We start from the raw sequence: 27910 nt of genomic DNA, 5'->3' as shown, positions 1-27910 counted from the left end.
GTAGATTCCATCTTCCTCGGTTTCACACAGTACCAAACATACTGTTCACTCTTCAGTAAATAATACATGCAGCTAACAAAAGCATCTTTAAAACTAAGTGAACAGGTTGCTTGCTGAATATAAAAGCCTTAGGCAGCACTGTAAATGAAAAGCAGCATGGAGACAGAATTTAGGGTATGTCTACACTGCCCACATTACAGCGCGTCCGCAGCAGTGCCAACGCTGTAACATGGGCAGTGTAGTCACGCTTTATCACTGGGGTAGAGCTCTCCAGGCGATAAAAAAAAATAGCCTCCAACGAGCAGTGGTAGCTTTACGATAAAGCACCGTCTACACTGGCGCTTTTCAGCACTAAAACTTTTGTCTCTCGGCAGATGTTTTTCACACCCCTGAATGACTAAAGTTTTAGCACTGAAAGTGGCAGTGTAGACACAGACTGAGTGTGAAAGTAGAGGTTACAGTGTCTGGCACTTTAAAACAAATACAGGTACTGCCATTTGCCTTAAATTAAAGCGAAAGTAGAACAGTCTGTACCTTGATGTTCACCTCTTTTATAAGACTATGATAAGTTTTGTACAAAGTATGCCTTGTGAGGTATCATTTGAAAACTCAATTTGCTGATCATTATTGTTCTGGTAAAATGTGTGTGTATGTATGTAAAGTTATAAAATTCTACTTTATGACATTGAGACATAGTCCAAGTTTAGAAAAGCAGCCAGAAACCAGTTCCTCAGAGACAAAAGGCAAACTGATGCCTCAGCTAGGTGTCAGCAAAATCAAAGGGACCACCATCTGGTTTAATGGCCATTCTTCAGCAGGAAAATGGGTTAGAGCGAGAAATTTACACCTTGGCAAACAAACAGCTGGAGATTCCTATTCCCACAATCTTTGTCTCCTGAACCCCCAGTGAAGAGGATTCTCAAAGAATAAGAATAAATTCTCAAACTATAAGAATGAGGGTCAGACCTCAAGTTATGTCTCTGCTTCTCTATCTACCCACATGACATCAACAAGATCTGAAGAACAAAGGAGCGGTGGCGGATTCATGATTTTGCTGCTCCTAGGCCCTGAAATAATTGCTGTCCCCCGCCCCAGCCCTGCAACGACTCCACCCTTTCCCCACCCCCATTCCAACCCCTTCCCCAAAATCCCCACTCCAACTTTGCACCCTCCCTGCCCCTATTGGATGCCTTCCCCAAATCTCCACCCTGGTCCCGCCTCTTCCCCCAGTGCGCCACATCCTCCCTCCTCCTCCCCCCTGCGAAACAGCTGTTTCGCAGCGCAAGCACTGGGAGGGAGGGGAGCAGGACGCGGCGGCACGCTCGTGGAGGAGGCAGAGGTGCGCTGTTACTACACTAGTGGGCCGGGGTCAACCTAAGATACTCAACTTCAACTACGCAAATAGGGTAGCTGAAGTCGGCATATCTTAGGTTGACTTACCTGGCCGTGAGGACGGTGGCGAGTCGACCGCTGCCACTCCCCCGTCGACTCCGTTTCCGCCTCTTGTCAGCTGGAGTTCCGGAGTTGACGGGGAGCGCATTCAGGGATTGATTTATCGCATCTAGACAAGACACGATAAATCGATCCCCACCGACCAATCCTGCGGGTAGTGAAGACCTGCCCATAAATTTGCTGCCCCTGCAAATTTGTCAGCCTAGGCGATAATATGCCGCTGCAAAGGAGGCAGCACTGAACTGGAGGGGGGAGAGCCTGACAAAGGATTTCAGCCAGTAAGACTGCTAGAACGTGGTGAGAGATCTTTGCTTTTAATTCACTTAGCTTGTTAATTTAGATATTAGTTGCGTTTTGCTTTTCATAGTCTTATACAAATTCTGACTTTTATGCCTCATTACTTGTAATCACTTAAAATCTATTTGTACTTAACAAACTTGTGTTATTTAAAAGCGTGTGCTTGGAATAAAGTGCTTGGGAAACTCCATTTGAGATAATAGAAAATTATATGCACAAATCCTGTTAATAAAATGACAGACTTTATACGCGCTTGTGGTGTAGCGCCCAGCCCTCTCCTGGACAAGAGGCACATTTCTGAGGAAAAGTCTGGGACTGGGAATTTGCTGGTGCTGCTCTGCAGAGTAATTCAAGAGTGGCTGGCCACAGCACTCATACAACATAGCTGGGAGTAATTTACATGCTAGATATTGTCTGAGCAGATCAGGAATGGTTGCTCTCACAGCGTAAAAAGCACCATTGGTTGGAGAACTGAGGGAACACAGCTGTTCAACAGTCCAGACTGCACCCTGGGGGTATCACAGATATGAATATTACAATTTAAAAGCACTTTACAAAAACCCTCAGAAGGTTATACCAAGATCACTAGAAAAATTGCACTGGAATAAATTCTCAAAATCCACAATTTTCACTCTGAGTTTTTCCTGCATTTACAGAATATTCAAAGGCTACTGTCAGAAGGAGGGGCTTCTGAAAGTTTCCCCATCAGCTCAGATGAGGTTGTGGTAGGCTGGATAGTTGTATTAGGACTTGCATTTAAAACAATATTTGCAGAGACCAGAAGAAAAAGGAATATGGTAGAGAAATAGCGAGGGGGATAATAAGAACGTACAAAGAAACAAGATGTGTAAGAGTAAAGAGGAGAGGATGGAAGGAAAAAAGTGAGCAGAGGCCCTTTGGGTAAAAAAGTGAGATTAACTGTCCTCATGGTCATTTATGGAGTATTTACTAGTGTGACTGAAATACATCTGATTCCCACCAGAATATTTTTAAAAATAAAACTGGTCCCCTACAAGCCTAAAAAAAGAAAAGATGAGAAAGAACTGAGTGTTTCAATTTTGTTTTCCTTTGAGTCTCTATGACTTCAGTGTGTAGTACCAAGTGTATCAATTTGCATTTTTATTTTCTCAACATTTACAAATCCAGTTTTTCCATACTTTGTTTTTAGCAACAACTGAATCATGAACTCCTCACAAAAAATATCCTAAAGACCTTTGAGAGTCCAATTATATATAGCCTAGCTAACAATGTGGTAGTGCCATCTGTCAGTTACATTTCACACAAGTGCTCTTAAAATACTGGTTTCCACTTACTATCCTGACAAACGTCTTATTTTCCCATTTTGCTAGTTATGGCACTTCCAAGTTTATAAAAAACTGGTTAAAAAAATATCCAGGAGCTGTTTGTAATCACCATAGTATAAATTGAGATCCAGTAATCTACCAAATGTTCACCTATGCCTCTATTTAAGCTATGGGAGAACAAGAAGTGCAGTACATGTGGTACATCAACAGAATTTGATCCTCATGCACCAAAGCAAGTAAAGCAATACTATGTCTTTTATACCTAAATCCCAATTTATCTATTAGCAAGTTTTATGTTAAAACTTACATGCTCACACGACAATTTGCTTGACAAATTGTTTTAATTCTTGTGTAAAAAAACTACCTTGAGTGCTGTGAAATGCAGAATCATAATTTTATTTATTTCAAACAAAAAATACTCTGTTCAATCTTTTGTATTTTATATTACAAATTTACAGGGGATTTAGTGCAATAGTCTGGCTGATAATACAACCAATCTTCGCTGAATGCCTGAAACCATTTTCCTTGCATGTTAAGAGGAAAAGATATCCTCACTGTACAAAAACCCATGGATTTTCCCCGTGGGCTGTTTAGGCAGGCAAATGCATGAGCAATTTAAATTACTCTGGTATCCTACTTCTACGGTAGAAATAGTCCTAAATAATCCAACTTTAATTGAGACGATTCATTTTAATCTCTTCTCTATCTAGATGCTAAAATGTATACGCGGCTTTAGTTTGCTGCACTATAGCGCCCTGACGTTCAATGGGGATGATCTGTAATAATCGCCCTCCTTGGAGGGTGGCGGGGGACAAGCAAGTGGGGGGGGGGGGAAGCACGAGAGAGCAGTAAGCGTCCAGAGCCAGCTGCTGACACAGGAAGATTTGCATTTTCCTTGCCCCAACGCGGTCTGTGCCCTTTGATTACACACACATCCTATAGTACCCCATCGTGAGGATTAATCTGTCTAGTGATCCGACCCAGCCCCACCCATTGGCTGCTCTCCGAGCTACTCCTGTCTTTGCAGTTGCTGCTAGAAGGGGAACCGCATTGCTCCATGCTATTTGATCCTAAAGGGAGAGGAGGAGAGATCTGCAATGCTGCATCACAAGACAGGTTACTGCAGCAAAACAATACATTACAAGAAAATGAGACTTTCTAGAGCGCTGGGGGAGGAGAAGCAGTGCTAAGGATACATTTCAATACTGTGATCGCAAGTTAATGCAAGATGGCGGGAGATACACTGCAAAGAGCAGCTGCAGAGGAAACAAGGACTTTGAGTGGTGCAACCTTTGTCCACAATCGGAACGGCTGGGAAGAGGGGACAAGAGGACAACAAAAGCCATCACGACCTTCGGTAACGTTGGCAGAGGGGCTCCTCTGAAACCTTCAGGTCATGTATTTATATCTATGCGTCAGCCCTTTCCAAGAAGCGTGTTTCACAATCACTGGCAGTCAGAACAGAAAACAAAGAAGATCGTTTGCTGTGCTCTAACTCTACCAACCCTAAAGAAAACAAGGCTTTTTACTGCCTCTTCCTATGTCTACCTCATGCTGATTAATCATTAACTACCAATGTGTAGACAGGCAGTTATTAATCTCGCTATACAATGCAGCATTTCAGTGACTCGCAGCAGGAAGCAGAAACTTCAGGAACTATTATTGTTTACTGATTATTCTGTAAAGAAGAATGCAGAGGTCATATCTTTCTCTGTCTGGAGAAGCAAACCAGAGTTATAAAATACAGAGATGGAAGAGACCTATTAGGTCACTGAGTGCCCCTCGCTGTCAGTGCAGAATTACAACAACGGGCTGTAAACAAGTGTGGTGTCTTTTTTTCTTTTTAAATTGCTAGATCATTATTGTTCAGTCCGACTAAGCTACACTTACACTGATCCATCTTTTCAAACACGGAAGAGGAATTATTTAAACTCTGTTTTTTCATTGTAGAGCAGGCATCTCTATAATCAAGCAATGAAATCTCTCTGGGCTCTCGGTATGGCTGCTGTGCGGCGCACGTTTCTCCGTCCCTCAACCCCATTCTCCCCTCCCCCCGCATCTCTCCCTCACATACAGGCAAACAATGGCCAGTCTGGGAAACACTTCCCTCCACCAATCCAAAGCCAGCTTCTCTCCTCCTCCCTAGGACCAACGTGTCACTGAGACAAAGCCCTGCTGACTGGGGGAGGAGACAGAAGAGACAAGGCAGCAGTTTGCCAAAGTCATCTCTGCCTGAACAACTTTCTTTAAGCAAATCAGTACCAAGGAAATTAAAAAGCTAAAGGCTATAGCTATTGCTGGGTCATAAGGGTACCTTTGCATGGCTGATGTTTTTGACTGCAACAATTAGCCACTTGGTTTCACCACAAATTAGATATTTATCACAACTATTCACTCTTTTGAACAGTTACAGCTATTCCTTAAGTAAATTAAAAAAAAAAAAACAGGGCTATTGTAAAGGAGTTGGATGGCAAAAGACTTTTTAAACCAATATTTTAATTTGGTTTTACTCATATAAATTAGTTAGAATCTCAAATCTGTTTATTACCTTTATTTCAGGCAAATTCTGCTTTAAGAAACAGGAGGCAAATAATCGGTTTTTACTGACAATTCAAATTTTTTCTTGAATTATACATATTATAGAAATAAAATAAAATGTCTTGTCTCCCCTTGTCCCCTTAATTGGTGTAATCTCAAGAGGAGCTCCCAGCAAGTCCACCAGCCCCCTATGCCGATATTTTCAACACTGCAAAATTGTGTAATTTCAATCCCAGGTGCAGAAAAGCCTCTTTACATTTTTGCTTCAATCTCATTATCAGTTAGCATAATAAAATCCTATTTACAGTAACAAGACAACAGCAAACAAAAAACTAATTTATCATTTCCGTTTGTTTCTGCAACAGTAGATACTGACAGTGACACATCACAAGGTGTGATATTACAGCAGGACACCTGCACAGCTGAAATTCGTTTGTCAGGTACAAAGCAAAAAGCCAAATACCTTCAGCGTCCTGAGAACTGCTGCTGTTCTACCTGTACAATGCCCAAACTCTCCCTCTTTTTAAAATTATTATATAACTGAAGGACACAGATCCTGACTTGTTAGAGTGCTCACACAGTCTGAAGCTTTGTTGGCCAATCATATTCTTCTTTTCCTGCTGATATTTTTTATAATAAAATAACGTGAACTGATAGAATCCTTATCCAGATGACTAGATCTGCCTGACTCATTTTATAACTTTAAACTAGTCCAAAAATTAGATGCCAGAGACTATTCTAAATCTGTGCTCTCTCTTTCATATTAAGCAAAACTTTACTGGTTAAAGGCACAGCAATGGAAAATATACACATACTAAATGGTAACACAGGCTTATATAATCATTCCTATAGGGTTTTTTAGCTAGCCTGGCAGAGCTTTTTTAACCCAGAGCTTCTATTCACTTGAGTTCTAGAGTATTCCGCTATTCAGGACACATCAGTTTTACACTCCTAAATCCTTTGAGATATTTTTTTGCCTAGCAGAACAGGACAATAAGGAACTAGTGCAGGTCAATGTAATGCTTCTTATATGCCAGAGGAATAACAGAATTTCCAGTTGAATCACTACACACCCTAGCCTAGTCTATAACATAGTACAGATTCAGGAATCACTTGGACAACAGCTGTCACTAACAAATCCAAAGGAAACAGTGCTTAAAAGATTTAACTATGGTTTATGGTTTAAAAGCCTAACAAGGTAGATGGGACAAAACCATCTTCTGCCCCATTACATGAATGGTACAAAAAACTGTCTTGTCAACACAATCAGTAAAAGTTTTCAACACTCACTGCTGGAGAGAGAGGCCATGAAACTACAACATGAAGGGACTTAGGGTACGTGTAACAATGTAAAAAATAATAATACGGTAGCAAGTCTCAGAGCATGGGTCAATTGATTTAGACTCATTAAGGGTCTAAAAATAGCAGTGTAGACGTTCCAGGTGGGTCTGAAGCCCAGATTTGGAGAACCTCCCCACTCACCAAATTTCCAAGCCCGGGAACGTCTACACTGCTATTTTTACCCCATAGTGCTAGCCCAAGTCAATAGGGGCTCTGAGATTGGGGGAAGAAAAGAGAATGTCGGTGTAGATATGACTTTGTGTCTGTATGGGGTCTAGCACTATATGGCCCTGACCTTGATTAGGGGCTTTGGGCATTATAATATAAATATGAAATAAAAATAGACAACAGAATAAAAAGTAATAACATGTCTGACCTGATGCTTGTGTATATTTTTATCTTCATCTGTATTAATCACCGCATGCATTTACTTGTCCTACATATCTCAATGTATTTTTCCATTTGTAATTATTCTCTGCATCAACAGTTACATTATGCCAAAAGTGGCACAAAACTTACAAAACCCTGCACACATTTATTATCACCCTGAGACCAGAGCAGCATCAGAAATACAAATCTTGTGAATTCCACTCTGCTAAGTCCAGTGCTCCCCTTGAAATCTGACAAAATGTTTGGTAATGCACTGGTAGGAAAGAAAAGAGACAAGAGAGCTTATGAATAGATACAGAAAAAGAACTGAAGCAAATCTGAAACAAACAGAAGCTTGAAAGAGGCACTGATAGAAATACTGGAAAATACTGACTCTGAAAAAAAAAAACCTTTAAAAATACAGATACAAAAAGCAACAAACAGAAGAAAACAAGAACTCTAAAATAATCAAGGTGACTTTAAAAAAAAAGGTGGAAAAGTTAAAAATGGTAAAAAAAGGAAGGAAAAAAAAATTTAAATGGTTTTACAAGATTTTCAGGGTAGGGAGAAGATCATATAAAAATATTTAAAAAATTGAGTGTACTTCCTTTCCACCCCAGAAGTGGCTGCATTTCAGTGGTGTGGAAGCAATTTATACAGAGACACCCACCAGGTTACGCAAACCCGCACTTATGGAAATAGTTGGGTTTTTTCCTCCACGTAATGGTCGAGTATACATTTCCAACTTATGCAAAATTCAAGTTACGCAAGACGTTCCGGAACAAAACGCTTGTGTAAGTCAGGGAGCGTCTGTAGTAATAATAGATACATATAGGCTGCGTAACACTTAGGGATACTTTGAGATGAAAGATGGCATGAAAATAAATGCATCAAGTTTAGTTTGTGTTTCCCAGGGCCCAAACAAAAAAGTTTGCCTTTAAGACAGAGTAGCCTGGGTGGCAAATAGTCAACAAAAATATAACCTTGGTCCCCCATCCTTTGCAGGCTAATCTGAATTTTACACCAATAACCTGAACAGGCAGAAAAAATAAAAAGCTTCAACTATAAATGCCCTAATTTACAAACTCCATAATTCACGTGAAAAATGGCAGACATGCTCTCCTTCTTAGTAAGGATTTAATAACACATGCTGTAGTAAGATCTCTTATTATTAAGGCTTCATTAAATTACCCACCATACTATGCTATGAAGTTTCCAGTTGCAATCTAATAATTAAGGATGAGTTTTGCATTGAAGTACATCAAGTACTATACATGTCAAATGAACAAGATACATACCGTTGATTCTTTTTTTAATTGTGTCCTTGTCCATTCGCAAAGGATGTCTTTATCAGAGATATACTACTGTGTACGCGAGAATTCATTGTACAAAGAGTCTAAATGATGAGAGAGAATTCACTGGACTACAACACTAAACAACCAGGTTAAACCAAAAGAAAAATGGGAAAATGTAAGTAGTTTTCTCTGTCACTTCTCTTGAAGCTTCTCGACCACTGGAGGTTGCCCAAGGCCTTGGCCCACATAAGCCATAAGTCTGTCCCACTGGTTCTTCTAGGTTTAAGAGTTGAACCTCTTTCTAGAGCTCCTTCCCTAGTAAGCCTCTATACGCAAAGTATTGTGTAAAGCTCTACAGATAACACTATATAAAGATAAGTGCCATTATGCAGTTTCCATTAGCCTGGTAGAAAAAACAGCCCAACAAAATACCTCTGCATTTTTACATTGGGACATCTCAAATTACGTAAAAGGAGAAGGAAGAGGTTAAGAGTTCTTTTCCTGCTAGAATCAGCTTTTCCTTGGTCTCCAAATTAATGTTACAGTGCATATTCATAATTGTTAATCTTACCCTAAGCAACCTGAAAACTGTCTGATGTTATAAATACAAAGTGCAGGTTATTAAATACAAAAGGACTGACTGCTGAGTTTTACAGTTAAAGCCTACATAAAACTTTAGTTGGCACTTTCATTAGACCAACAGGATATTTTACATTTCTTTGCACCACACAAACGCCAACTTCTTTCAATTTTCAGAGAACCCCAAATTAAGGTGGTTGGTTTTAGCTGTGCAACTCCTTCAGTGTTAATAACTGGTGAATAGCTACAGTACACTCCATCAGATATTCTGGAAATTGAACAAAATATGCTTATCTGGTTTCAAACAAATGGAAATCCAAAATTTTCCATTTTAAATATCAGGCCTAAAATTTGTTTTCTGCTTTACTTCAAATTGAGCCATGTGGTGAAAAATATTTCCATGGCATTTTCATTCATAAGGGGAAAAAAAACAACAACAAGTTAATCAGAACTACGTTTGTACTGATATACAAATTTTAACAACTCAATTCTGTCTACATTATCAGAGATACAAAACTGAATTCACTACATCCACTAAAAAGTACATTTCAAGCCAAGTTTAAACAAACATTCAAAGAAAGGTACCCTGATGAACTCAGCTGCTAATCATTACTGCACTGCCACTCAAAACAACCTCAGAGACTGTTCTAATTTGTTAAATTATATCTCAAACGCTGATTTACAAATACAGAAACTTACATAGGGCTGCTGAACCCGCCAAGTAGCTGAACTTAAAAGAAGCCAAGAGCAGTATCTACTATAAACATCTCTATCCAAATTTTAATTACTACAGGCCTGATCCAAAGTCCACTGAAGTCAATAGGTGACTTTCCATTGAATTCAATGACCTTTGGATCAGGTTCTATATTGGTTCTTGGCACCGCAGAAATCCCCAAAATAGCTTGATTGAATGACTACTTGTAGCAGACTGCTAACCTCATTCATGCTGCTGTCCCTTCAAGATTAATCTGACTACTTTGGAAATGTTGAAAATATCTTTAATGTAACCATTTCTGCTTACTACAATTATCAAATGATACCCTTTAATATCCTTGATTTGATCTACTGTACAAGTTTTTATTTTCTTTTGAAATTTAACAAAATACTGCAGGATTGAAATAATATTAAGACATTCTTGTAAAATAAATATAGATGTTAAGAGGCAAGCAACTCGCAAGGCCAGTTTATACCACTGATCCAAATATTGTATCTTTCTCAACACCAAGTCCAAAGTGGAGCTGATTTCTGGACCAACACCTTGTAAAGAGAAACTTGGGAGTGTAAAATTAAAGCACGAGGTTTAAAGTAAAGGTAACAGAGGCCACCAATAATTTGTGGAGTACTTGCTGACTGGTTCTGTAGCACAGACTGGTCTCATGGTGCTGGCTTTCCATGTTTCCAATATGGTACATCACATTAAAGACAGCTAAAATATATATCAAATGCTTTTCTAATATTACTTTTCCCTATAGGCAGCTATAGTTGCCATAGGGATGTTAAAGCAATTGTGAGTGAGAAGGGAGGTGGTCTGCATGATTATGAATGGGAGAGTTCTGTTTAGATCCAGTTTACACTATGCAAAAGTTTGAGAAATTCTATATTAGTTTCATCAGCACATCATGCAAGAATTAAAGCCACTGACATCATGAGAACACTAGCATCCTAATTTTACTATGGGAACAGACAGTATGAAGACAATGATTCAGAGAAGTGCTTTAATTATCCTACTCCTACTGTTTTCCAGTAGCAGTGCTTCTGGATAGCAATATTCTTCCAGCTCTGCTTCTCCAAAATTTATTTACACAGACTTTTACTGAGCTTCCAGCCCCCAGGGTGGATAAATATTAATGATTATTTAAATAAAGGAAAACTTATTTAAATTGATGTTTATTTTGTTAACTTACAATAAACTTGTTTTACAAATAAAGTTGCTTAAAATGAAATCTGAATTTAATACAAAAAATAAGGCCTAAAATTATAAACTCTTAAAACATGTAAACAAAAAAATAAATCCATAAGTCCATGAGCCTCTATCAAAAAAGCTTTGAGTTAAAGACTACTTTTCTATATAAAGAAAGAATCAGGGAAAAAACATCCAACTTTTGAGGTGTGAATTGGTAAAGCTTGACATTAGCTCATGTACTGTATTAAGGGCTTATTCTGGTTCAATAAAAATATTAAACATACAAAACATATAAATTCCAGTTACCATCCTAATGCAGCTTGACACAAATCATTATCAAAAAGTTAAATCTAGTAAATAAGCAATATATTCACCATCATTTTCTAACATACTAAAAATGAAAAATTTATAAAATCTGAAAATATTAAACTATATAATTGCTTAAATATATACTTATAGTGTACCCTCCTAGGTAGTAAAAAGATGTACCAAATATAATGTGAAGTCTCTTAGTTGTAAATCAACATGTTTTAACGCTTATCTCAACCAATGAGAATGCATCTTTCTTTAGGAAAGAAGTACATATGGAAAAGTTAATTAAAATCAATTATTTAAATCAAGGCTTTCAATTTGGTGGTTTAAATCTCCCTGATTTAAATGAATCCACCCTGCCAGCCCTTAGCAAAAAACAGCAGTTCTTGAGGGTGTCTCACTAGTAGTACTTCTCCCAGCAAGCATGATGCTTCAGGGAGCCCTCAACTTCAACAGTAGCAACAGTTAAAGAATCAGTTTATGAAAACCATTAAGGTGATTTATGTGACGAACTGAATTTTTAATATAGCTTCCCCACTTTTATATCTTAGCCTAGCTAATTAGCCATATGCACTCTTCCCAAAGTGCTCATGGGGCATATAATGGTTGCGTAGAGCCAGAGGAGGAATTTAGCAAAGTCTTGTATGAGGCCAGATGGGCAAGTCATCCATTTCTTCGGTTTTCATTTTTAGCTTGAACTGTCTTGGAATGTATCATTCTGTAACCTTGGCTTATTGACACCATGGCTATCAATGGTTGGTTGGTTGGGGGATGTTTTTCGTGGGAAATCTCCCAACTTTGACTATCAACAGTAGGCATACTGAGGAATCAGGGCACACGTGTTTTTACCATCATGTCAGTGGAAACACCTGTGCCCTGTCCACACTAGCACACCATCAGCAGAGGTGCACTGATGGAAGATAAACAAAAAACAAAAAAACACAGCATAGATAGTCAATGATACTTTTTGTACCTGGGTTATCCAAGAATGATGTGCTAAATACTTCTGACACCCTACATAGTAAATCTTTGCTGAACTTTGTTTTCATTTTTGCTTTACAATTCTCGTTTAACATATCATTTCAGGAGATGTATTAGAAACACTGCAAAGTCAGCACATGAAAGATTTTAGTTTTACTTCTGTTACAAAGTCATCTTTTTGATGGGGTGGAAAGCTTTTAGAAATATGATTATACATAAGGGAAGTAAAATAATCAAGTGTATGGGTAGAACAGCGAAGGTTTTGACACTGTTTGATCTATTAATTTACATGGTGGTGTAGGGAAAAGGAACATAGTTCTTTAAGAGAGAGGACAAAGAATATTAGGGTTGGAAGGGAAATTTAGGAGGTCATCTAATCCAACCCCCTGCTCAAAGCAGGACCAATCCCCAACTTTTTTTTTTTTGCCCCAGATCCCTAAATGGCCCTGTTAAGGATTGAACTCTTAACCCTGGGTTTAGCAGGCCAATGCTCAAACCACTGAGCTATCCCTCCCCCCCACATCTTCCTATGCTATACATAAAAGCAATTTGCTTTGATGGAAGAAGCCAAGGCAGCGAGAACATGCAACTGGGCAAACACGGATGAGCCGCTGTACTCACTGCCCTCCATTATACACATGTGAAACACTAATCAAAGTTGTACACGCATCCAAGAGCGGAACTTGGCTCAATATATTTAAGTAATAATCTTGTGATAGTGAAGTTTCAGGATTCCTCCTCCCCCGAAAAGCTATGATATAAATGTGTTAAATCAGTAATTAGTATATTTTTAGAACAGGCACTCTAAATGAGTGGTTAAGAGCAACAAGTAGATGGTTCAGTTTCAATCTTCCATTATATGACCTTGGGAAAGTCGCAGTACATAGACATTAAGTAACTTCTCCATCTGTAAAATGGAGATACTACTACTTACTTAGTTTTGTAAAGTGCTTTGTGACTTTCAGATAGAAAGCATTATAAAAGTGGAAAGTAGGACTTTTACCAAACAAGTTACCTGTGGTTCATGACCTATATGAGCCTTAGCCACATCCCCAGAGAGGAGAAAAAACAACCCTTACAACAACCCAAAATAACATTCCTATTATTTCGTGAGTAGTCCCTTTGGTTCTCCTAATGTGATTCCCAGCTCTACCCTATTAAACAGGAAAAAAACAGGGATTTAGCTCCCAGCCCTTGTTGCAATGCATTGCAGTTGTGCCAACTGGCTTGACCATCTGAGACTCTAGCAGTGGGGACCCCCAAAATCACCAGGTAATTCTTCTCCATTCTCTCTAAATTAAATGGCCAAGAAAGACTCATCAGATGGTGAAATCTGATCTTGTGTGCGCTTTTACTCTATACTTTGCAGATTTCAAGGAGGAGACCAGCATTTCTCAAATTGGGGTCCTGACCCAAAAGGGAGTTGCAGGGGAGTCACAAGGTTATTTTAGGGGGGCTCAAGGTATTACCACCCTTACTTCTGCGCTGATTTCAGAGCTGGGTGGCCAGAGAGTGGCAGCTGTTACCCAGGCTGCCAGCTCTGAAGGTAGCGCCCCACCGGCAACAGCAGAAGGGTGGCAATACCATACCATGCCACCCTTACTTCTGTGCCTCTGCCTTCAGAGCTGGGTGGCTGGACAGTGGCAGCAGTTGACTGAGGGCCCAGCTCTGCAAGCAGCAGTGCAGAAGAAGGGTGGTAACATACCATGCCATCCTTACTTCTGCACTGCTGATGGTGGCAGCTCTGCTTTCAAAGCTGGGCTCCCAGCCAGCAGCAGCCACTCTCCAGCTGCTCAGCTCTGAAGGCAGTGCTGCCACCAGCAGCAGTGAAGTAGTAAAGGTAGCAGTACTGCAACGCCTCCTACAATAACCTTGAGACCACAACTCCTTTTTGGGTCAGGACCTCTACAATTACAACACAGTGAAATTTCAGATTTGAATAGCTGAAATCATGAAATTTACTATTTTTAAAATCCTATGGCCATTAAATTGACCAAAATGGACACTGGACTTGGTAGGGCCCTAGCTATAGGGAAGATTTCACATGGACCTATTAAAATAGTTTCTTCCCAGAAACTGCTCATTGGTGTTGAGAGGCTATCCATTCCTGTTATCTTTGTAAAGTGGTCTTTATAGGAAAAGTTATCAACCAACTGCCTTGTAAACAAGATAGTTTGGTAGCCTCTGTGCCATTTCTTAAGTAGGAAGAGGTGCAACGATTCACAGGACTTGCAGGCGTAGTCACGAATTCTGGAAGTTCATCTACTCCTGAAATTTCACTATTTTCAATTCAAAGAGGAAAACTTCCTCTATCGCCCTGAAACTTAAAGAGTTATTTCTCAGTTCACAGCCACTGTGTGCTAGGTGGTTTTGGAAATCCCACCTAAATATGTGATTATGAGCCTATTTAAGTAGGATTTTCAAAACAACCCAAGGGACTTAAAAGCACAAGTCCCATTGACTGCAAACTGCAAACCTAAGTGGAAGAGGAGGAAAGCTGAAATACTTTAACCAGGCTATACTGACTTATGAATATTCAATCAGAAGGTAGATTGCCAATATAATACAGGCTAGCTGCCTATCAATTTTGTTTGAGTTGGTGTTGGTCTCACAGTATGAAGGTTAATGAGGACTTTTACGTGTCTTTTGTAGCATGGATGAGCAGTTTAAATCTGAAACTTCTTAGAAAAAAATTATGTAAAATCTGAAATTCTACAAACTATAATCAAGTACAAAACATCCATGGTTTGTCATTTACAACTATAGAACAGGAAGAAAGAGTAACAAATAAAAACATCTGAATTAAAATATTATGTTGATTCAAATACAGTCATTTTTCCTAAATTCTTTTTATCCACCCTGCAGTGGAGACATTAATATTAGCTCAATCTCATGTTTGACTAGAAGCTATATATTTTTACCTATCTAGAGGGAATGGATCACTCACTCAAATTCACACCACTCCAAAACCAACATATGCTAAATGAAATTATAAATTTGAAATCACTGGTGCTTTTTGAAGAAGCTAAAGGAGGATTCATTTTAGAGAGGAGAACTTATTAGATACGCATAATACTAAATGATGAAAACCCGACTGGCATCCAGATCTGACTCTCAATTACATATGGGGTAGGGGATAGCTCAGTGGTTTGAGTATTGGCCTGCTAAACCCAGGGTTGTGAGTTCAATCCTTGAGGGGGCCACTTCGGGATCTGGGGCAAAATCAGTACTTGGTCCTGCTAGTGAAGGCAGGGGGCTGGACTCGATGACCCTTCGGGGTCCCTTCCAGTTCTATGAGACAGGTATATCTCCATATATTTATTTTTTTAATATGCCTACCATCATCCTCCCAAACTCATGGACATGAGGTCCCTATAACCAATTTGGTACAGTCTCCAGCTATGGATATAGGGAAGTAAACCCACTTGGTGTAGTAGAAGATGATGTTGGAGATCAATTATTATTCTGCCAAAACAGCTCTGCCACTCTTCTGACTTTGAAATGGTTTATGCTGAGCAGTTCCAATATTGCGCTGGTAAGATTTAGAAGTTCATACTTTGTGACTAGGCTCACATTTAGTACATCACATCAAAAATGAGACCAAGAAAGTTTTAGCATTAGTTTACAAAATTAAAATATTTTTCAAAGTTGTTATACTGTTATATATACTGTTATACTGTTCCTTTTTTACAAAAATGCAAACAAAGCATAGTTTCCTTTGCCTTTAACACAAAAGTTTATATCGGGGTAGGCAACCTATGGCACGTGTGCCGAAGGCGGCACGTGAGCTGATTTTCAGTGGCACTCACACTGCCCAGGTCCTGGCCACCAGCCCAGGGAGCTCTGCATTTTAATTTAATTTTAAATGTAGCTTCTTAAACATTTTAAAAACCTTACTTACTTTACATGCAACAATAGTTTAGTTATATATTATAGATTTATAGAAATAGACCTTCTAAAAATGTTAAAATGCATTACTGGCACGCAAAAACCTTAAATTAGAGTGAATAAATGAAGATGCGGCACACCACTTCTGAAAGGTTGCCTGGTTTATATGGCTAATATAGTTGATGAAGGCTCTTGGGTCATGTGAAAGTCAAATGCCATGTTGCCTAAATTGTGAGCTTTTGTAGCTACTTTTTGAGAGAATAAAGAAACACTTTTCCAATTCAAGCACACTAAATATTTCATGATTCCCCACTCAGTGTATGCACAATGTGCCTCAGGTGGCACATGACCAGGATTCAACACCAAATTTGGTCCACTGGTTGGATCATTAGCTTCCCCGGCTTGGGCCAGGTCACAACCTACCTTTAGGTTGACACTGAAGAGTTGGGTCCTTGGTAATGTAGGAGTCTGAGAAGTATAGCAGAAGCCAACAATATAATTTTACACAACAAAGCGCATTTCCAAGAGTTCTGTTTTATGAAATATGTTTCAGATTAGTTCATACACACCGTCTTCATAATAACGATTTTATTCTGTTACCAGGTTAGTTTCCAGTTGTCCTTTATACTTTGGTACATGGGAGTTTATTCTTTAAAAAGAAGCAAATATCTACAATGGCCGGTGATGGGACGCTACAGAATTCTTTCCCAGATGTCTGGCCGTTGGGTCTTGTCCACATGCTCAGAGTCTAACTGGTTGCCATATTTGGGGTCGGGAAGGAATTTTCCTCCAGGTCAGATTGGCAGAAATCCTGGAGGTCACTTGCAGATTTAAACTAGTAAATGGTGGATTCTCTGTAATTTAAGGTCTTTAAACCATGGTTTGAGGACTTCAGTAACTCAGCCAGAGGTTATTGGTCTATTTACAGGAGTGGGTGGGTGAGGTTCTATGGCCTGCAATGTGCAGGTCAGACTAGATGATCATAATGGTCCTTTCTGACCTTGAAGTCTATGAGTAAGACTTTAATGTTGTGTTGTGTTTTTGTTTTGATTTGTTACGTGGACAGGTCTCTCTTTAAAAGTTTATATTTTTATTCCTTCATTCCAAGATTTTATATAACATGTGCTGCAATTATAGAGTACAGTAGATTGAATAAAAAACATCAAAATATTGATAATCACCCACAAAAGATTAAGAATACTTCCAACAAACAGGGAGGTGAAACACTTTTGTAGTCCCACTATTATCGCAGTATGCTCATTAGGTTTTAAAGATGACAAGCAAGCTATTTGTTAGCCCAGTTTACAAAAATAGTGACCTTTGTCTAAAGCTAACCATTTACAATTACAACACAAAGATCTTGTGAATGTAAGCCATTAACCAGTTGCACAATATTTGATTTCCCAGCTTCAGCATCACATTTTCCAAGAGTTTTAAATTGGCATGCTGAAGAGGTGGCTAAACAAATCAGATTATAGTGATTAAATAATTATATTTTCTAATTTATTCCTTAGTTCACTGTTTAAATATTTTCCTTTTTCTTCAATTATTGTCATCTGAGAACACCATGAAAGCTCACAATTAATCTCCCTCCAATGAAGAATGCACTAAATAACCAATAAGACTGCTTTTGCTAGTGGGCACTGGGTAGCAAAAACAAAACTCAACCAACAAAGCACCAGCGTCACAAGGCAGCTTCTGAAAGTCTCAGTTCCAAACTCCTCCTCCTTGACTGAAGCAATCTGCTCTTCACTACAGTGTTGAAAGATAGTGGAGAAGGGTCAGAAATATCTGTACAACTTTGTTCTGACATTTCCCACTTCCTCAAGGATTCACCAGGAAATAATCTTTTTAAACTGATTATTTCTACTTTGGAAGTGGATTTAATTAAGCCAGTCCTGGGTTGCTGGGAAAACATGAAGGTGCTACAGCTATATGGATATATAATCATCTCAAGCCTTGATGGATGCCACTTATGCTAAACAATCTGTTCCAGCTTGTATGACAGTGTGACCCTTGTATCTGTGTCACTGAGTAAGTTTCCCAAACCTGAAAAGGAGGTCGGTGTAAGTGCAAAAGCTTGTCTCTCACCAACACAAGTTGGCCCAATAAAATAAATTAATTATCTCACATATCTTGTCTCTAAGAAATAGAGAACAGTTGCACATTCTTAGGGAGCACACTGATATCTAGATGGATAAGATACAGACAGGTTTCTTGGAAATGGAGTATGGCCTCCTGTAATGCTGTAAGTCCCTAGGTCTCCTGGCATATACCCTACTCCTCAAGCATAAATTATGCTCATCACAGTACCCTATCAGATGTTGGTTGAGTTTTCAATATTAAAAGACATTTCTATGTGCACTCATGAACCAACTCTCTTTACATGCTCTCTGACATGGTTTAAGTAGATGGGTTACCTTATACTATATTACTGACAACCTAGCACTCTTCTTGGTTATAGTCTTCCTGTTGTTGGTAGAATCAGTGGTGGTGCAGGAAGTCACTGACCACCTCAATGCAATCCAAAAATGTAAGATTATATAGTAAAGAATCTGGAGTAATCCGTTATCACTGAGAGAAATACATGCCTGTTTCTCTAAAATATTTAATGTAGTTCTAGGTTACTAAAATCTTATGTCTGACTTAGATTTTCCCCCTCCTTGCATGTTTAGATCATCCATGTAACTGTTGGTTACTGCTCCTTTAGTGTTCACTTCAAACTTCACTAACACATGGTAAGAAAACACTATTTCTACAGTGCATCTTCAATAAAAAGCAAGGTGCATTCTCACCTTGTGTTAGCCAACATGTGTTAACTAATCCACAGTAAAAATCATACACACGACTGTTTGTAGCTACCACATGTGTTAGCAGCTTGAAGTAAACACTGCAAACTACTTTGCCTTCACTAGGATTTTACCTTGTGTTTATTACTTGTTAGTGGACAAGGTAAGAACACACTTTTTTCCCCTTAATGGAGCCAAGGCCCGCATATGAATTCACCTTAGGATGACAGGGTCACACGCCCAAAGAGCTTTACATGAGTTTACATTGCATGTAAAATTACATGGCATCAGGATTCTGTTTGCACTGCAACATTAAAACTTTCAAGTAAATAATATTCCACTATCTTAAGCTGAAGAATGGATTTAATATTGGTGCATCTCCCAAAACACTCAAAATTATGATGAAATCATTTCCATAAACACAAATCAGCATGATAATGAATATTTAAGAAAGGATCCAAATGGAATCAGAGTCCAACAATTATCTTAATGGAACCAAAATTTAGCAGTTAATATGATCTAAACAGTGCTCTTCACTATTTTTGAAGCAGGGGCCACTTTGAAGCAGCTGGAAAATTCACAGATCATAAGCTATTGAACATCCCTGAAATGACTAAGTCTTTGGGAAGAGGTCAGTGGTTGCAGACAGAACCACTTGACAATATGCCTAGCAACTCCATCACAGAAACCTAAAAGGATATTTAGAAATCAGTGCTCATGGCCTTCAGGGGATCAAGCTTAGTTAGGAACAAATGCACAGCAGGAGAAGTTTAGGAGATAAGTCAAAATGATAAAGAAACAGGAGAAACTCCACTGGCACCAGTAACACTGACTGCCTCATGGATATAGTCAAATGAGGCTTCATTCAACACTTAAGGCACATACACTGCAGCAGCACATCTGGCAAAGATGCTCCATGCCAATGGGAGACAACTCTCTCCTCGGCATAATAAAATCACCTATGTGAGTGGTAGAAGCTATATCGGCGGGAGAAGCTCTCCCGCTGACTTATGTCGCTTGGGAGGTTGTTTATTCACACCTCTGAGCCACAAATTCTGATGACATAGGTTTTTCCCATTGCTAAGGCTATTTGGGAAAAAAGTAGGTCTTGTGGTTTAAGGCACTGGACTGAGACTCGGGAGAGCTAGGTTCAATTCAACTCAGAGGTTTCCTGAGTGATCTTGGGAAGTCATTTAATCTCTCAGCCCCTCACCTGAAAAATGGGAATATTATTTCCTCTCTCCCACCTTTTTCTCCATCTTCTCTATCTATATTTTAAATTCTTTGTATTTGGGACTGTCTTACTATGCATATGTACAGTGCTCAACAAAAGTGGGCCCTGATATTGACCAGAGACTCTAGGCACTACTGTAATAAAATATATCCTACCTTTAGCTTTATTCCTCCCTCCCTGCACCCCAAGAAAGCCCACCTTTAAAATATGCTTCAGCACTTACTTTAAAATGTGCTTAATGGCTGCTTTCAACAAGGAAATATAGCCATAAACCACTCACAAGTTTCACTGCTGATGTGGGGATTGTTAATGAAATATGAAAGCACTTTTACTTGTTTGAAGTTAAAAACAAGCCACAAAATTCTATGTTATTTCATTCAAAATAAGAGAACATAACCAGAATTCACTATGACCCTCTTTTATTATAAAAAAAAAATCCCCAAATATTAAGCCTGGAAAGGAATGTTCAGTTTTATTTTGAATATATAGTTGATTTAGTGAGGTCATCTTTATGTTTACATTTGAACTGATGTACCAAAGTACCATTGCTAATTATAAGTAACAAAACTTGTTTTGCAGACCTGGGAACATAGTACTTTGGTTTCATGGTTGGAGAATTTTACTAGAAAAACTATTACTACTATTATTATTATTGGCCCAATCCTGTTCTCATTTAAATCAATAGCAAAGACTGCCAATGCTATGTTCAGAAAAGCATCTGCATTAAAAATAATGGTAGTTTCTTACTCAACAGTTCTGATCCCTGTACACATTCCAGATCATATCTGCTTGGCATTCTGACAAAGCAAAGTTTGCTCTGGTTAGCAGTACAGAGCCAATACAGCCATCGGAGACCACACTGGATTCTATTCTGCCCCTTACACCATTCACAGAATTGTTGACCAACTTCAACTGTATAATCTTTATTTACCAGTGGCGACTCATAAGCCATAAAGCACACAACTTGACTTTATGTTACAACGCTAGAATGAGTTTGCACTATTTGCCATTAGAAAATTTTATTTATTTTTTTTGTAAACTGAGTAAAATGAAATATGGAAGTAAATGAAAACAAACACGGAATCTCCACAATGCCCCTTTTACAGACTGATTCTTCAAAGTGTAACCATATTTCAAAGGATATGAATTGTTAAATAACAGATTATATTTCCACCTTGCCCTCCACATGAAGTTAAGACAACCTGAAGCCAAAGAACACAAGGTTTCTAAAACGTGCTTAGAACAACATTAACAGTTATGTAAAATATTTTCTTTAGGCCTTTTTTGAGCTGTAACTTTAAGAACTACAATATAAATAGTATTTGTGTTTCTTTAAACTCACACTATTGGCTCTGAGAACATCTTCCCATTGCACAGGCTAATATTTCCCACACAATAAAAAAGTTTGCATATCAAAATAATATGACCCCTAATGATTTAAAGAGTGTCACTGGTCTTTTCCATTTAAAATGCAAATAGCTGAGGCAAAGCAACAGGTCTTTGGATAACCAAAGGGGAAAAACAGGGAGAAAGCATGGAAGAGTGGCATTTGTGCTATGGACAAATGTTACTATATTTAGTCTCCTTGTTCTGAAAGCTGCTGGGCATCTGTTTCAGTAATGGTGAATGATTTTTTTCTACCATTCAAGAGTGCAATAATTTGGTTTCATTTTAATTATTGCAATGAAGAAACACCTTCACTCACAGCTAAATATTCTGTTTTAATGAAGACTGAATTCCAGCATCTGAGATCATAACATGAAATATACTATTTTAAGAACAAGCTTCCCTGATTTCCTGTGCTAGTTTAAAGCCTTACAAGAGTTTAAAGAAAAGGTCTGAGATACAATGGAAAATGAAATGTAATCAGTCAGTAATTGTGTATTTTGAAGCCTATATGAAAAATACACAAATACAGTGTGTGCACACATAAGCTGGCCCAAATATTTTTAAATTCGCAAATGGTAATTTATCAACAACCTCTTCAAAACAGCAAGACAGAAATATGCTTTGAAAAAAAGATTTTAAAGACACCCTGTGCACAGAAGTCAACCATCAGTCACAATTCTTGACAACTCCACTATTCTCCTCCAATTTAAGACAAGCATTTACCAAAGAATATCACTTCAATTTATGCAAAAGAAAACTGAATTTTAAAAGAGCAGTATAGATAAAATATTGGAAGAAACTGCTGCTACAAAGCATTTATATTTATGCCTAGATAAACCTCTCCCAAAATATGAAGAAAGAGACTGCAAACCAAAGTGAGCAAAATTTCCCTAAGTTACAATTAATAAAAATGAAAGTCTCTCCCACTCAGTACACTTACTGTGTCTTCTTAAAACTAGCCATTTCAGTTACAGTACAGTATTGAAAATATTTAGCACGAGATTGTAATCACAAAAGATTTAATTTACACATATGCTTATATATGGAAATGGCAATATATTTTACAGGTAACAACTGGAAAAACTAGTATAAATACTGGTACACTGAAATTATATATAACTGACATTGGCTATTCCTTGGCTGTATCTAATATTTATTGTAGTGATATATTTTTGACAAATTCTCTTTTCTGCTTCTGTAACTACAACTTTGTAATACTGCTTGGTCAGCTTCTTTGCATATTCTTTCCTGTTCTCAGACTGGGGGATGGGTGGGAACTTGATTGAGCCAAGATCAGCTAAATCTGAAAAGAGCTCCAAACTAAAGAGCCGGTCTTTCCAAGAAGCCAACCTTATACATTACATATCCAAGCTCAGGCAGCTGCCTTTCATATGTATATGTCCAGCAGAGCTAAGCTCCTGCCACAATAAAACAAGACTGCAATACAATTATTGGGTAACTTGTCCCTTCCCCCACTCAACTAACCAACATACAAAGAAAGGCTTGCTCTATTGTGCACATACAGTACCCTTGATGATCCTGCTGCTAACTGAAACTTCATTCAACAGATATTTTAAGCAACAAATATTTAGTAATTTAGAGAGCTAAAAACAGCTCAAAACAATGTACGGTATTAAATAAAAATATTAAACTAATACCTATATCAGTGGCCAAATGTTTAGATTTTCACACCCCTTTTACTGATTTGGAGTGTGTGTGTACACACATATATTAATGCATGGTTTGGGAGTGGCATTTTTATTTTTAAGAACCAGCTAAAAATCTAAATTGTAAAGACCACTCAAGTTGTGCAGAAATAAAAGGTTTTGCCAAAGCAATGTGCATTTCCTTCCAAAACCACTGATCAAAATTCAGAAAGGTAAAAAACAAAAAAGCAATTAATTCAGATCCTGCCATTTTCCTGATCAATCTCTAAGCAACAGTACCATGGCAACTTTTTCCTGCTTTAAAAATGTCATGTGAAAAAAAAGGAAAAATACCAGAATGCCAAATTTTCAATTTTATTTGAGTACTCCTCCATCTTTGCTATTTAAATTCAATCATGCTTGGAACTAAGAGTTTCAGAATATATACTCTAGAGTAACCCAAGTGTTTATATATTCCCTGATCACCTACATAACTAAAATTATGGTTAATACAGACTCTCACTACCATGAAGAGAAGAGAAAAGTACATGTTCTGTGTGTAAGCCTTAATGATAGGAATATGGACTTCTGATTAATATTATCAACGTAATTAATGATCAGGGTTCCAAAGGCAGAGAGGTGTTGTTTTCTTTAGTTTCATGCAATGTTAACAGATCTGTATGGCTGAATTTCCTCCCTGCTCTGAGTAACTATCATGCTCCTATCTAGTTTTAAACCATTTCCGATTCATTTTCTGCCCCATCCTATCACACAATTTACACTCCTCATACAATCCAAATCTGAACACTATCTAAGTATGAATATATCAGGAATGAGCCTCTACCAAACCATCTAGTTGGTGCCTAAAAAGACCCGAAGGGACTCCTTTATAGATCACATTTTTGTACACACACACACCATGAACTCTACTCATTTCTTGACAGTCTAAGGTGTGCAAAGGAAAATAAAAGTAAGTCTTGCAACTAAATGCAGTTATGATCAGGGAGCCTAGCGAAGCCTCTTGCTACGCAGCTCCTGCTGCTGCCTCCTTTTGCAGTTTCCCCACCTCCTTCTGTGCAGTAGGAGATCTGCTCTGCTCTTTCCCACATAAACTGAGTCCTAGCCGCCATTTTAGAAAGTCATTCACACAAGCCAGACCGCTGCACCATCCACCACTTGAAAAGAAATCTCTCTTTGAATGTTTCCTCCTTTCCTTTCCCTGCCTCTGCACTATAAAAGGGACACACCAAAAAGCAAGCAAATGCTCTCTCGGATAGACAGAGTTGCGAAGGCTAGCAGCATGTCACTGATCAGCAAATGCTGCAATGCACGTGTTTGCACATTTGTGCATGTGAATTTCCCATCACTGAAAACAGTGCAATGACAAGACAGACATCTCTTACAGGGCAGATGATTGAGAGCAAAATACCAACACAAATCATTTTACATATATCCACTCCAGCAACATGCATTAAATCTGCTCATTCTCCTATAAATTAAATATTTCATATACAAGGATTTTAAGGGTAGCAAGTGGGGAAAGCCCAGATAACAATTCTTACTAAATAACTCTGCCTAATTCCTGATTCAAATCACAATCTCTTGCTTTATTCACTTCCTAGTTTAAAATAATGGGGGACTGATCACAAATGGGCGCACGCGCACACACACTATGCCTAGTTTAAGTGGTTATGAATGAGCTTACTATTCACAAACCCTGCTTTACATGCAGACATGCACGCTTCCAAGATGAAGATTTAATATCGAAGATCAAGCAACAACGAAATCAATCATCTGCCTTTAAAAAAGCCATAGGGCAGCTCTCCTGCTCCTTCTTCCATTTCCCTGTCCAAGCTCCTCATGTGTTAGTAACCAAGTCTATTTTTCCCATGGTGACTCACTATTAAGGACGCTCTGTAATATTCCTACACTAAGCCGTAGTAAAGCAGATTAAAAAGAAGTTTAAGAACCCTTTTGAAGTGTGAGAATAGACCCAATCCTGGCTATTTATAATGCACATCTAGAACTTATTTCTTTTTTCCTTATTACTCTTTTAACAAGGTTCTAGTGCAGTTTGTTAACCTTATAATGACATTTCCAAAAGGCGCTGTTTAATCTTCCACCCACTAAATGTAATCCCTCAAAACAGATAAAACAAAATATTTGGTTAAATACCACTAAGACCAGACAAATGAAAACAAACCTTTTTTTAAGCTTTGATATTTTAAAAGAAAAATATGAAGAGGTGAGGGAAAATATAAAAGCATGCAAACTACTGTTCCATCATGGCCTATGTGACTGGGGTTATAGTATATATAGAGAGAGAGAGAGAGAGAGAGAGAGAGAATATGGAATTTATAAATGTAAAAAATAATACCAGCTCTGAAGAGCTCTGTGTAAGCTTGACCCTTTCGCCAACAGAAGTTGGTCCAATGAAAGGTATTACCTCACCCACCTTGTCTCTCTAAAACAAAACCAGTCCACGCTCCAGTATTATAAATTCCAGAACACTGTTTCTTAGTGAAAGGATCCACTGGGAGTTGGCTTCTTCAAGCATTTCTGTGTTCTTCAGTTTCACCTTTGTATTTCCAAGCACTTAAGTTCCCACCATTCACTTTACAAACCTCTTAGTTAATTTCATTATAAAGCATCTAACCAAAGATGCACGGGGGTTACAGTCACTTGCTCACACCTGAGTGCAAGGTATCCAGCTACCTTCAGTAATGGAATGAGTTGATATGAAGAAAAAAAAATGTAAAACAAAAACCCTCTTCATTTAAACACTGAGATAGGATTTTTAAAGCCATGGCACCAAGAAGGAAGATGAGCAGCCTCTGAGGTTAAAAATTGTTTCCAATTGTACCTCACAAAATATCCCATCCACGCAGAAAATAGCGAATTCCCTCTTTTCATCTGGCTTTTCCATCCATGCTCCTGCTAGTCCTTGGCTCTGCGAGGCTCCAATATTTCTCCATGAAGCTCCTTCCGCATTATAAACCTCCAGGATTTTATCTTACAGGAGACCACAAAGATCTTCACCGCGGTGCAGGGACGCGTATAGATATTTTTGTTCTCCTCTGACACCCCCAAACCCTCCCCCCCCACCCCCACACACCTTCTCGCCTGGGATCAGAGCGATTTCCACACACAGTCCATGGGGGTGAGTATCCGCAGGAGTTGCTATGATACCCTGAGACAGATTTTCCCATCCCTTCACCGCTGGCTCCACGCTGGGTGAGGGGAAGCCATAGAAGATCCTGTTTTCTCCAAGCTGCCTGGGCTATTTGGGGGGAGCGGGGGGCATGCACAGACCGTGCCCCCTCCCGTAACAGCTCCGTGCCCAGGAAGGGGGGAGCCACACGCAGATCCCCCCCCCCCCCCGCTCATACACTAGGGACGCAGCGCGCACACAGCCTGGCGGAGAAACCCCCTTGTGCTCCCCCCCCCGGATTAGGGGCCCCTCCTGCCCCCCATGAGACCCCCCCCCGTCACTCACCGCTTGAAGTGCTCGATGATTTTCTCCTCGCGCACGTTCTCCGGTAAGGTGCCCACCCAGAGGTGCCTGGTTTCCCGGACCATGCTGCGCCGCGCCGGCCCCCGCGCCCCGGCCTGTGCCCTAGTGCCAGGAGCTGCCTCCCCTCGCGGCGGTGGCGGACACCATCCCTCGGGGCCCCTGCTCCGGGCCGGCGGGCTGCGGCTCCCCTCCTGGCTCCCCTCGGCGGCGGCGGCGGCAGCGCGGCGCCCCCTCCCCCTCGCGCTCGCTCGCGCTCTGTGGCGGCTCAGCTCTCCCAGTTCCCTCTCACACCGCCGCGAAGCCCGGCGCAGGCGCACTCCCGGCCGGGGGGGGGGGAAGGGAAAGGAGAGGGGTGCGCTCGCTCCCAACGCCCTGGGCCGCCAGCCTCACTGCGCACGCGTTTTCCTCACGCCACTGCGCCTGCGCAAAAAAAAGGGGGGGTGGAAGTGAGGCGTCCCTTCCCTTCCCACCCCGCTCCCATTGGAGTCAATGGGGGAGCACTTTGTGTCATTGAGTCCAATAGGGACAGGGGGGCATGGACCCTAGGAGCGGAACTGGGGCTCCTGACGCTCTCTTTGCACCATATGGTTGGCTGCACTTAGGGGAGAAGGGGGGCATGGAGTCTGCTTAACCCTTTATTACTTGGTGCCTTCCCTCCTGCAGCATCACATCCCACTCTGGCTGGGGCTCCACTGCCACGGCTCTCAGCTCAGGGAAATTAAGGGTCTGAAGTTCGTGGAGAAGAGCTCTGTGTCACTACAGAGCTGGTCTCCTCTCACCGGGCCAATAAAAGATATTACCTCATCCACCTTGCCTCTTGACTTTGCCTTGGGGGCAAATGCTGATCTCAGAAATGCCAGTGTAAAGCCGGGGATACTCCATGGAAATGGATCGAGCTATTCAGCATTTCCACCAGTGTAACAGCACAGCGTCAGGTCCTTTCTTATACAGCTAGGAATAAATTAACAACAAACACAGCAGCCAGTCTCTGACCAGAGAGTAGAAAAGTGATAGCAGTATGTGGTGCTTCAATACCAGCATGATATGTACCATAGGAATACCATAAATAGAGTACAAAT

The 27910-nt window shown here is 39.7% G+C and overlaps 1 protein-coding gene across 5 annotated transcripts in view; it reads right to left on the bottom strand.

The window, feature by feature from the left end:
- Positions 1-27910, bottom strand: part of SPEN (spen family transcriptional repressor) — a 113074-nt gene that overhangs the window by 72274 nt on the left and 12890 nt on the right. For 3 of the 5 annotated variants that reach the window (XM_039508987.1, XM_039508988.1, XM_039508992.1), the window contains exon 1: positions 26814-27058. The exons of 1 other annotated variant lie outside the window; for it this stretch is intronic. In XM_039508987.1, the coding sequence (XP_039364921.1) occupies positions 26814-26896 (83 nt within the window). In that variant the 5' untranslated portion in view covers positions 26897-27058. Of the gene's footprint in view, positions 1-8599; positions 8619-26813; positions 27059-27910 lie in introns of those variants that run through there. One more of the 5 variants, XM_039508991.1, reaches the window with a different exon arrangement.

This window comes from Mauremys reevesii, linkage group 21 (assembly GCF_016161935.1).
Source record: "Mauremys reevesii isolate NIE-2019 linkage group 21, ASM1616193v1, whole genome shotgun sequence".
Taxonomy (NCBI): Eukaryota; Metazoa; Chordata; order Testudines; family Geoemydidae; genus Mauremys; species Mauremys reevesii.
Note: the sequence above shows the minus strand (reverse complement) of the source record. Positions and strands in the feature narration are given on the sequence as shown.